The sequence below is a fragment of the Odocoileus virginianus genome, chromosome 16 (genome assembly GCF_023699985.2).
Source record: "Odocoileus virginianus isolate 20LAN1187 ecotype Illinois chromosome 16, Ovbor_1.2, whole genome shotgun sequence".
Classification (NCBI taxonomy): domain Eukaryota; kingdom Metazoa; phylum Chordata; class Mammalia; order Artiodactyla; family Cervidae; genus Odocoileus; species Odocoileus virginianus.
The window spans coordinates 31,084,808-31,096,917 of NC_069689.1; the positions used below are offsets into that span (position 1 = coordinate 31,084,808).

General features: G+C 43.2%; 1 protein-coding gene across 3 annotated transcripts in view; it reads left to right on the forward strand.

Annotated features, from left to right (window-relative positions):
* EGLN3 (egl-9 family hypoxia inducible factor 3) overlaps positions 1-12,110 on the forward strand; it is a 392,726-nt gene that overhangs the window by 357,710 nt on the left and 22,906 nt on the right. Inside the window, exon 1 of one of the 3 annotated variants that reach the window (XM_020870513.2) lies at positions 6,073-6,754. The exons of the other annotated variants lie outside the window; for them this stretch is intronic. Within the exon in view, the coding sequence (XP_020726172.1) occupies positions 6,398-6,754 (357 nt within the window). The 5' untranslated portion in view covers positions 6,073-6,397. Of the gene's footprint in view, positions 1-6,072; positions 6,755-12,110 lie in introns of those variants that run through there. 3 annotated transcript variants of the gene reach the window in all.

Sequence of the window (12,110 nt, forward strand, 5' to 3'; positions counted from 1 at the left end):
CAGTATAGATTCATAAATTGTGACCAATGTACCATACTAATATCTGATGTCTGTGGGGAAACTGGGTGTGAGCCTATGGGAACTGTGTGTAAATCTTCACAACTTACCTGTGAATCTAAAACTATTCTTTGTGTGGCCCCATGGACTGTAGCCCACCAGGCTCCTCTGTCCATGGAATCCTCCAGGCAAGAATACTGGAGTGGGTTGCCATTCCCTTCTCCAGGGGAATCTTCCCAACTCAGGGATCAAACACATGTCTCTTGTATTGGCAGGCAGATCTTTACCTCTGAGCCACCAGGGAAGCCCATTCTAAAATAAGGTTATTTTAAATCAACACATTAAGGTGTGAAATTCTAATGAATGGAAGCACCTTTGGAAAAGCTTTATAAAATTAAGTCAAGTTAAATTTTTAAAAATATTCCATGCTAATATAAATTTCACACTGCTGTATTTTTATGATTGATGCCATGTTTTTAGCCAGAGCAAATGCTTTTTAGACATTTTTAACTTAAACAAGAGTTGAATTGGAAAATACTAATGAATATTCCAAATACATCGCACGTCCCAGAACCTGCACACAGCAGAATTATCAAAGAGCAAATGAGAGAGACTTAAACTTGTCCATATGCTTAGAAAAATTTTAAGAACCAATATAGAAAGTTGCTTTCTTTGCCATCCCCTTAGACCTGGAAAGGAGTAGGATGGGTGGACTCCACAGGGATTGGGACATGATCAGATGCATCTTTCTCAACCCAATTCATAGCAGTGGGTTCAAGCACAAGTTCCCTTCAGGCACTCTCTTCTTATTTTACCAGCTCCATTTAAATTAAATGTACATCCTGTGTCCTGAGGGGCGAGTCACACAACCCAGTGGACTGAGGTGTGGCTCATATCCCACGACTACTCTCAGCAGACTGTACATCACTGAATTTATACGGGATTCTTGGAAACACTGGGCTATAATTGGAATGGAACAAGGGCTTCCCAGGTGGTCCTAGTTGGAAAGAACCTGCCTGCAAATGCAGGTTAGATGTAAGAGACGTAGGTTTAATCCCTGGGTCAGGAAGATCCCCTGGAGGAAGGCAAGGCAACCGACTCCAGCATTCTTATCTGCAGAATCCCATGGACAGAGGAGCCTGGCAGGCGGCAGTCCATAGGGTTGCACATAATTGGACACGACTAAAGTGACTTAGCACTCATGCAAAGAGCAAATCCTGATTCGTAGCTTGGAAGATTCCTCTCAATGTAGTCGGCTAAATAATTCGTGGTAAGATTTTTGCTTATCTTCTTCTACACCAAGTATCAGTAAGGAAACCAAGAGTTAAAACTGTCATTGCAGGTGAAAATGCTATAATTAAGACTTACAACAAAACAGAGTACTTATAGAGGAGCCTGGTGTGCTATAGTCCAAGGGGTCGTGAAAGAGTTGGACATGACTTAGCAACTGAACAATAAAGGGCAAAAGCATTGCTATGCCAAGCAAGTGGCTCAGAATACTGCCCCCCCCCCACCCCTGATCTTGTCACATTTGGAATCGCTTAGATTTTGTCTGGTATTGCTATATATCTCATTGTGTGGTCTTGGACAAAGTCCTTAGGCTCTCTATGCCTCATTTTTGTCATCTCCACAGTGGCAAAAATAATAATTCCTTGGCAGTGTTAGAAGAATTGATAGAAATAATACTTGTAACACTTTTAGCACAGTGCCTGGAATATGGTGATAAAAAGTGTTTGTTTGCTAAATCAATAAATAAAATCATCCTTGCCCACATTAAATCCATTCCATTTAATGATAAACCTCTTGATGATATGCATGGCAAAAACACGAAAAGCATATTCAGATACCATCTTGGAAGGAGGGAAACTCTGGCACAGTAAGACACTGAAGGAGTGAAAGAAATGTAGATGATTTTCATCAGAAATAAAAGAGAATGTGATGGAACCCTTCCAAATTATCAGCAGAAATGTAAAATGGCACAGCTGCTGTGAAAAACAGTACGGCAGTTCCACAAAACAGTTAAATGTAGAATTACCATGAAAGTGGGAAGGAAAAAAAAGTTAGTTGCTCAGTCGTGTCCAGTTCTTTGCCACTCCTTGGACTGTAGCCCATCAGACTCCTCTGTCCACGGGATTCTCCTGGCAACAATACTAGAATGGGTAACCATTCCCTTCTCCAGGGAATCTTCCCAACTCAGGGATGGAACACAGGTGTTCTGCATTGCAGGCAGATTCTTTACTGTCCAGGAAAGCCCCATATGACCCAGTAATTCCACTCCTAGGTGTATGCCCCAAAAAATTGAAAGCAAGTACTCAGATACTTACACACACATGTTTATAACAGCATTGCTCACAATAACCAAAAGGTGAAAACAACCCCAATGCCCATCAGTTTATGATAGATAAATAAACATCATATATTCATACAATGGAATATTAGCCATAAAAAGGAATGATCCATGGTACAACCTGGATGGACCTATAAAACATACTAAGTGAAAGAAGCCAGACATACAAGGCCACATATCTTGTGATTCCACTTGTTAGGGAATATCCAGAAAAGGCGAATTCATAGCAATTCTAAAAGCAGATGGGTGGTTGTCAGGTGCTAGCACATCAGGGAGTAATTGCTTAATGGATGCAAGGTTTTCTTTTGAAGTGGTGAAAGTGTTTTGGAACTAGAGAGGTGGTGGTTGCATAATATTGTGAATATATTAAATGCCAATGCATTGTACACTGTTTTTGGTGAATTTTACCTAATCCCCTCTCCCCTCCAAAAAACAAATCCCACATAAATACATAAATAGAGATTGCTCTCTTGGAGTTGAGAACACAGAAACATTCCAGGCTTCCTCTTTCACTGACCAGAGATTCCTTCCTTAGGAGAGTCCCTTAATGTCCAGGCCCTCTGGACCCTGGTTTCCACTTTGGTTGGACCACTTGGATCCCTTCCAGTTCAAATTCCAAAGCCAAGAAATTCATCTTCCTCCTTTTACCCTCTCTCATCTACATGCTTAAAAAATACCTGCCTCTGTACTGCAGATATATACTGGAAGACCACGTTGTTGAAATTAAATTACAGGGAAATTGATTTGTTTTAGTTATTAATAGGAAAAGTGTTTTAATATTTATGATGATAATGACACAAATTAATGGACAAATAAGTAAAACAAATGCACTTTAGCCATTATCTTGGTGTTTGCCATTCTGCTGTTCAGACTCCTCCGAGCCCGCGCACGGCTCCAGCCTGTCTGCACCCCTCGTTGTGATCACACACTGTGCTTTTGGCCAGTCACAGTATCTCAGGCTCCTCTGCCAAATGCAGTGCCAGCAGCCCCAAGTTGATTAGGAGGCCTCGGATTGATTGATAAGTGCCCTTGCCAAGTAGGAATGGGGGCAAGGGATTGAATACCTTTCTAAACTGCCTATGCTTTACAACCAAAGTAATCTAGAACAACTTAAAAGATTTTAGTCACTAGAACTTGCTCATGGGCTATTTTGGTCACAGCTGGACTAGTTACAAATTTATTCTAAAATTACAGAAATACGATTTGAATAGCGAGCAGAACTTACCTAGTCCTGGGATTTAAAGTCCTGGGGCAACAAGTTGATTCTGGGAGGTACGGATGTATTTTTCTGTATTTCACTGACCACCATGTCCTAATTATTCCTAGAAGTGTCAGGTATGTCTTCAAAGAAACTTCAGGTAGCAAATTTTCAGCCAGCTACCAAGTCTGTCATTCCCCCCCTACCTTCAAATTCAAATATATCTACTTCTGAGGCTACAACAAACCCCAAAGCTGCAAAAAACCTCCAGCCACTGCTTACCAGGGTCCAAGTCCAGGCAGCTTCAGATCACTCTTCTGATCATTTGTTATCCATCATGCCCCTGAAAGAGCTCACTGGAGGGCCCAAGGTATCCTGGTTAGGCAGGGTTTAAGCACAGTGGAGGAAAGGGCCTTCCTCTCTCTTGGTATTGCATCTTCATGTTAGTCCCTGCCGCAAATGAGCAGCCCCAGGTTTCTCTTTAGGTCTCCTGCTCCCAGAACTGAACGTCCTCCATGGCTGGATAGGTGAAGCCAGGAGACAAGTATGCTGTAGAATGCTTAACTGCCCCTCCACTGGCCCCTGGGGTTTTGCTCTGGGCCAGGCTGCTCTGCCTAACACTCTCCCAGTGATTTCTCTCTGGGGAGGCATCTCCATCCTTCATGCAAATAGGGCCAGTTTCCAATCAGGCCAGACTTGCCCAAAGCCCACGTGGAGGTTGCCATGGCTCAGGGTGAGACACCGGTTTCCCAGTACCTACTTATTAGGCCCCTACTATGTGCTCGGTGCTGGGGTTCCAAGAATTATAGGCCCTTGTCATCCAGAGCAGCTGTGGGAATTTAGACAGCAGCTCCTTGAGGCTGGCCAATCAAGCCATTACCTCAGTTGGTGCACCTCCTGCTGGAAGGTCATACCAATGGTGTCAACTTAGTGCTGCCCTGGCAGAGATCCTCCTCCCTGCATAAGTAGGAGTTTCACTGGGTTTCTCACTGACCGCTCCTTTTGAACATTCTTCGGTTCTTACTTGACCCGTATTTCTGTCTGCTGCTTTCCATCAGCAGCAACAGCATCCCTTTCCTATTCTGCTCTTAGTTCCTGGCCCAGACTTCGCTCCATTTCTCCTCTCAGATGAAGAAAAGAGAGAGCTATGGGCAGGAGAACAGAAGTGTAAAATCTATATGGAATTGTATACAAAATAAACAATACCTATAAAACCTGTACACTCTTTTTCTTTTCACAAATGTTAATTGTACTTTTATGTTTATGAGTGAATTGTTTTTCTTCTGTTTAAATAAACTGAATAAAAGATAAAAATACAGTTAACATTTGCAAAAAGAAAAAAAAAGGAGAGAGAAGAAGAATGTACAGGTTTTACAGGTATTGTAGGACTTCCCTGGTGGCTCAGTGGTGTAAGGGAGGCTGGGGCGGTGCTTGATTTGTAGATTGGGAAGATCCCTTGGAGAAGGAAATGGCAACCCACTCCAGTATTCTTGCCTGGGAAATCCCATGGACAGAGGAGCCTGGTGGGCTACAGTCCATGGGTTGTAGAGTCAGATGTGACTTAGTGACTAAACAACAACAACAAATTTATTCTGACTTTCAACTTAATGTGAGAACTGTACGTTATTTTGTTCAACTTAAATGAAGAACTCAAGTGCAAACTGATGTAAAATTTAAAATACAGAAATGGCTTTGCCTGCAATTTATGAGTCTTCTTCTCTTGAGTCTGTTCTTTGGTGTTCAGTAGGAAAGGGAACTTTAAAAATCCATTAAGTAATCAGCTTACCTTTGGATAACTAAAAAGTCTTGAAGGACATAACCTATGTTGGCTGTTACATGAATGAGCATGTGGTGAATTTTGAAGGCAGACTTTCAGAACATCATATTTTAGTAAGAAGCTTGAAAGATAAATTGATCAAAACATGCAGCAAAGCAAAATACATTATTTTCAGTATGAAATATGACCCAGTATTTCTTCATTGTTCACACCCTCCCTTCATTGAGAGCACGGGGCCTTGAACATAGTAGGGGTCTGGGAGATGCTTGTTAATTTTAATTAAAACTGGATTCCTCCCAGTCTCTCAAAGTCTTGAACCTCCCGACCTGGGTCAAACAGCTGAGGAAAGGGGAATAAAGTACCAAGAAAAGCTAGAAGGACTTCATTGCTAAAATATTTGTTTCTGGGTTTTATTATTTTATTCAAAAGTCTAGGAAGTGACCTGTCTAGAATGTGGCAGCAAACTGCTGTTAATCCCATTTACATTTTCAGAGTTGGGATCCAGGTTTTCAAGTTTGTTAAGGGATTTTATGCAAAACTGGGCAAATCGACAGCATTCTAAAAATGCCGTCTGTTCTCCAACTCCTCTCCTGGTCACAAACAAGCGAGGCTGGCGCCCGGCTCGCCCGGCTCCTAGAGCGAGGGGTAAACCCGGCCGGGTGATGGACTGGGGAGAAGGGCTGTCCCGGGGGCGGTCCCGGGGCGGAGCCTGGGCGGGGCCCGTGACGCGCGGAGTCGGGCCGGCTCAGGGGCTGGACCTCAGCCTCTCCCCGCCTGGGGCCGCCGCCGCCGCACCAGTGGTGGCTCCACATTTCCAAAAGGGGCCCTCCGACTCTTCACTGGGCCAGTCTGGCGCTGACTCGCGGAGCTCCGCACAACTCCCGCTGGCCTCTAAACGGGATCCCTCCTGCCCAGAGTTGCGGGCAACTTTCCCCTCTCCCTGGAGCCGCGGTGGCTTGGGGACCGTGGCCGCCGCAGGTAGCTGAACTCCGAGCCACGCGCCCCGCGCCTCGGCTGAGCGCACACGCAGGTCGCTCTCTGCACGCTGGGGGTCCCCAAGCTCGGCTTGGCGGGCGGGATGCCCCTAGGACATATCATGAGGCTGGATCTAGAGAAAATCGCCCTGGAGTACATCGTGCCCTGTCTGCACGAGGTCGGCTTCTGCTACCTGGATAACTTCCTGGGCGAGGTGGTGGGCGACTGCGTCCTGGAGCGCGTCAAGCAGCTGCACTGCAACGGGGCCCTGCGGGACGGCCAGCTGGCCGGGCCCCGAGCCGGCGTCTCCAAGCGGCACCTGCGGGGTGATCAGATCACGTGGATCGGGGGCAACGAGGAAGGCTGTGAGGCCATCAGTTACCTCCTGTCCCTCATCGACAGGCTGGTCTTGTACTGCGGGAGCCGGCTGGGCAAATACTACGTCAAAGAAAGGTCCAAGGTAGGACGCGCGCGGGCGCCCGGCCGCTGCTGCAGCCTGCGGAGACTGGGGACGTTCCAAGTCCGTTGTCTGTCCCCTTGGCAGGGCTGCAATCGAACTTTAGTTTTTAAACCAGAAGCAAGAAGTCCGCCTGCCCCCCACCCCCGCCCCTCACATTTCCATAGGTTATTAGAAACGTTGTGTATAATCTGAGACACACTCGAACTCATGATCTTAAATGTCTGCTTTCAAGTCACTTAATGGTGCCCTTCAGCCCTTCACTGTGTTCAGAGGGGATTACAAGAAAAGCGCTTTTAGAGAATTCTAGAGACAGTGTGATTTCACAGTGTGGCATTTGGTTTGTGGAGTCTGGCAGGTGTGAGGAGAATTTGATCTGTGAAAGAGTAAGGCTCATCCTCACTTTTGAGTGCTGCCCTTGGCTTGTTGCATCCAGGACATTGTTTGACCATCCAATTGATGTGAAAATTCTCTCCTGGTGCTGAGCACCAGCCACCACTTACCTTTCCTGTCAATTTCTGGGTAAATCCACTCAGAACAACCAGTTGAGTGATCAGGAGAGGGGTAGTCAAGTACCTCTGGAAAGAAACCATGTTTTTGTTCATATCCCAGCAGTCTCTCCTTAGGTGGTAATTTTTCTTGGAAACGTTTACAGGTAGATTGGCAGAACTATGGGAACGCGGAGTACCATAATGTTGGTGCATGTACATTACGCTGGGATAGACCTGCTACTCAAGTGTTTTCTACAAATGATAATCTGACCAGTTTTCCAGGGTAGTTCTGAGAGTGATTTATACTCCTTTTATTGTAGACCCTGTCAAGGGGCACTTAGAGCTGTAGAGAAGTTTTACTTTAACACAGTGAGGCAAAACATAGTAGTGTGAGAGGGAAGGTGAACATTCACCTATGTACCACTCTGTGACACTGCGTGCAGTATTCTTCAATTTAAGATTGCTCCTGTGATATTAATAAAACACACCGTTGTTGTCTCATTTGTCCCATAAGCTGAGAGGAACACTTTTTATAAAGGAAAAATGGCGAAGACTGAAAGTGCATAGAAAGGAAGGGGTTGGCTTGATCAAGTAGAACAGGGGAGAGAGAGATTGCAGTTACCTTTCCAGCCAGGAGGACATGGCTGGAAACACTATTTTTCATAGAATGCAAATAAAGTAAATCTTAGAAGGAAATGCTGCTTCCTAACCTTTGATTGAGGGAAAGCTCAGTTAGCTGGTCTCTGTAGAACATTTAGGGTAGAGTGTCTCTTTACGCCTGTCCCATCATTTTGTTGATGAACTGGAGAACCGTTTGTCTTGATTAGCTGTGTTTCTGCACTTGTTTTGTAAATGACTGTGCCTTTCGGATGGGGGGGGGGACTCTGGCTAGCCTCAGTGCTGTGGAGGTGCTTGTGGTTTCACTCTGAAAACAGCAGATGGCTTCTCTTCAGTTTTTCAAAGTTTCTTTCAAATTTTGTTGTTACGAAATTCACTCCCAGCATTATAGGAATGGCATTTGCTCAGCAAGAGATCAGAATTAATTGATAGAAAGAGGTCACTAACATATTTAAAAGTTAAATTTTTTGTTTTTGTTTTTATTGTAGATTTGACTTAACAGACAGTTGTAGGGTTTTAGGCTAGAATTTAACTCCACAAATTGAATGAAAAGCATTGTGTACCTCTGAGTAAGGGGGGGGGGAAAAAGATCTCTAGATATGATTCTTCAATTATGGATTATCATATGGGTATAACAAAACTTCAGTTAACCCTTTCAGAAGGTGACTGAATTGAAAAGAGAAAATTCATCTTTTGGCCAATGAAGAGACCTCTATCCATACCTTGATTTTCAGCTTTCCTTTAGCTGTTTGGCACAAAGCTCTTTATTTCTGGTCTTTAGAATAGTCACCTGTAAACTTGAATATTCCCTGGTCAGCTAGAACCAAATGTAGACCAAACGTGAGCAAACCATTATTATATTAAAAAAAAAAAAAAAAAGAGTTTGGTTGGTTTGTTTGTATAAAGAAATCTCCTTGGTAATGTCTTGTGGCCCCTCAGTCTCTTACTTGAAGTTCATTATTGAAGCATTGTAGAAACACATTTCAATTTTACATGATTTGTAATAGTTCTACCTTAATTTAACCTTATTTACTTCTCTTCCCTCAACTGAATGCCTTACTCTGCTGCTTCCCAGGGTAGTGATACAGACCCAGTTTCCTGCTCCATCCTCAAAGCAGGTTTTTAGTAAAAACTAAATTTTTAAAAGGAAGAATTTGTACATTTATTTTAAACACTTATTTGTGACTTTTTATTCGGAAATTTTCAAACATATATGTGTAGAGAGGCTAGTGTAATGAGCTCCCACCACCCATTTTCAACAACTGCCAATAGATACATTTATGTATTTTAGACCAGTTGTTTTTTAGGTACTTGAAATTTGTTTGTGTTATGCTTATCAATCCTGATTAAGCACTTTTCCCCCTGAACTTTTAAAGGTCATTGAACAGTGTAATAATGCTTTTTATCTTGATGAAAGAATTACTAGAGGCAATGGGAATAGAATAGGAATATATACTAATCCTAAAATTGAAATTGTGGAAGCGTATGGAAAGAAACATTAAAGGGTTCCTTCCCCTCCCTGCCACAAAAGTTGTTACTGATCAAAATTTATCTACCTCCGCTTTGTTAGAAAAAAATCCAGGGGTGCTGAAGACTCTCCAGGGAAGATGTTTCCACGATACACAGCAGTATGGTGCCCCCTAACTTCAAGTACTATCATTGCTTTCAGGCTATGAAAAGGTTTCTTATCTGTTACTCCCTTTTGGATAATTTTGACCATATCCAAGATAAACATTGGTTTTAATTTGCTTCTCTTGCTTTGGCTGCCTAGATGTTGGATGTGGCTATTTTCCAGAGGACCTGTAGTTTATAGAACCCAGAATCCTTCTGTTTGAAGTATCTCACTGTAGACTCACTAGTTAATAACTCTAATAATAATAGCTACCTTTTAATGAGCAGTTGGTTCCATCTGGCACTGTGCTAAGCACTTTTCAGACACTATCTGTCTGACTTAGTCTTCAGAACCATAATCTTTGGCAAATTGAGTGATTAAATCATCTGCCCAAGGTGATGAAGTCAGCAGTGAATGCAGTTTGTCACAGGGGTTAGGGATTTGGACTTAACCTTGACTAAGCTTGTGGCCGTAGGTGAGTTTCAGTTTTCACCAAGTGTAAAGTGAAAGATACTACCTTACAGCTTGGGGGGTGGGGGGATTGGTGAAAAAGCATGAAATAAGATAATGAACATAAAATTCTTAGCAGAATTCTGAGCCTTCATAAATGTTAAAAGGGGAGATTTGGGATTCTGACCCAGTTCTAGTTGAGCCTAGAGTTTGCTTTTGACTCTTACGTTCCCTCCTTTCATTCCCTCAGCGTGGGGAATTTTGCTGGAGTAGGGAGACAAAGGTGGACAGGCATCATGCCTGCCCCACTAGAGCTCACATTCACATGTACTTTTGAGTTGTAGGACCCTCGGCTTACACTTGATCAATTTTCCAGCTTAAAAAACCCAAACATTGAAGTGGGTCTGTTAAGTACATTTGAAGAAGAGAATGGAATGCCGTGCTAATGTTTTCCTACTGTTATTTGCAGGAAATGCATTCATTAACAAAGTTGGTTGTTAGGGTCCCCGACTGGACTAGTTCTGGATGATGGGGTTATGGGATTTGTATTATGAGTCAACAGGTCCGTCCTCCCCTGGAAACTGTACAAAGAAATGATGAAACAACCATAAGTTGTGGATAACAAAAAATATATCACAAATGGTGGGTTTGTTACTTTGCTGCTAGAGCAATGACAGTTTTGGCCCTTCCTTCTGTGATGGCAGGAATATTCATGACTTGATAGAGCTTATTATGGTTGCAAACTGCCTTAAGCAAACCTGGGATAATGAATTTCAAAGAATAGAACCTCTCTCAGGACCCAAGTGCAGGGAATGCAGTTGGGGTTCACAGAAGCCTGGAGCCATGAACTGAGAACAAGAAAGGCCTTAACATCCAGAAGAGCAGTTGTGTTAGTTCTTGTCTCTGGCACTCTATGGCCTTCGTATTTGCTTCTCTGCTTGCACGCTATTTATTGCAGTCTCTACCTTCCATGCAGCTCTTACTGATTCCTATGCAGTTGGCTCAAGGTGGCTGCCTCACAATGCTCATTTCAGCCTCAGTTTGACTTCAACAGAGACTTGACTAACATTCTAGGAATGCTTTTTCATTTCCTGAGAGAAAGTATTATGGTCTCACTGTGGCTCAGAGGATCCATCAGCCTTGGTGGCGATGGTTGAGGGGGGCATGTGGAATCATACATAACAAATACAGGTTACCAGGGCCTGTAAGAGGTGCGGTTCTTAGAGTAAAGGGTTTGGGGACTAGACATCATACATGGTGTCTCTGCAACTAAAATCTTACAAATTTGTCTATCAATGAGGTATCTCAGGGGAATGAGGCACTAAATTTTAAAGCATGGTAACACCTTTCTATAAGGATGTAAGGATTCTTATAAAAGGTTTTGTATTTGAAAGTCACTTAGCTCTTGGAGGAAGAAAATAATTTACAGAATACAACCTTAGTGAAGCAAGTTTCTCCACAGGGTGAGTTTTCATAGAATTCTTTGTGTATTTTGTTGAATGACACTTGGGAACACAGAAAAGAAGGTGTGCATGTATGTTTCCTTTATCATTTCTATTGTTCAGTTTTGGGCCAGTGGCCGCCGCAGCCTTGTCTGCTTGCAGTGAAGCGGGAAATCAGGAGGTATCAATTTAATTTATTCATTCACAAATCATTAAATGTCTTACACTGCAGCCCATGTGTATGTGGATGGGAGAAAGGAGATGGAAAGGGATGATAAAAGCACCTAAAGAAGTAAGCTGAAAGTTGAGTGGCGTAATAGTTGTTACTAACTTTGCTGTCTCTTTTTCTGGTTTAACAGGCCACTTTTACACTGATGGGTCATTTTTGTTTCTCTTCTTTGAGCTTTCTCCAGTTTCTCTGTTTATTAAACATGAAGTGACCAAAACTATTAGGATTTTAATGTTAAAGTTTTTTGCACCTAGGGAAGTATCAGAAGGAGCCCAGCTGTCTCAGTGGTAAAGAATCGAACTGCCAGTGCAGAAGATACGGGTTTTATCTCTGATCTGGGAAGATCCCCTGGAGGAGGAAATGGCAACCCACTCCAGTATTCTTGCCTGGGAAATTCCATGCACAGAGCCTGGCGGGCTGCAGTCCATGGGGTCGCAGAGAGTCGGACACGACTGAGTAAATAACACTTAGGTGGGAATTACATAGCCTGTCTGTGCATTCAACTTTTGGATGTCAT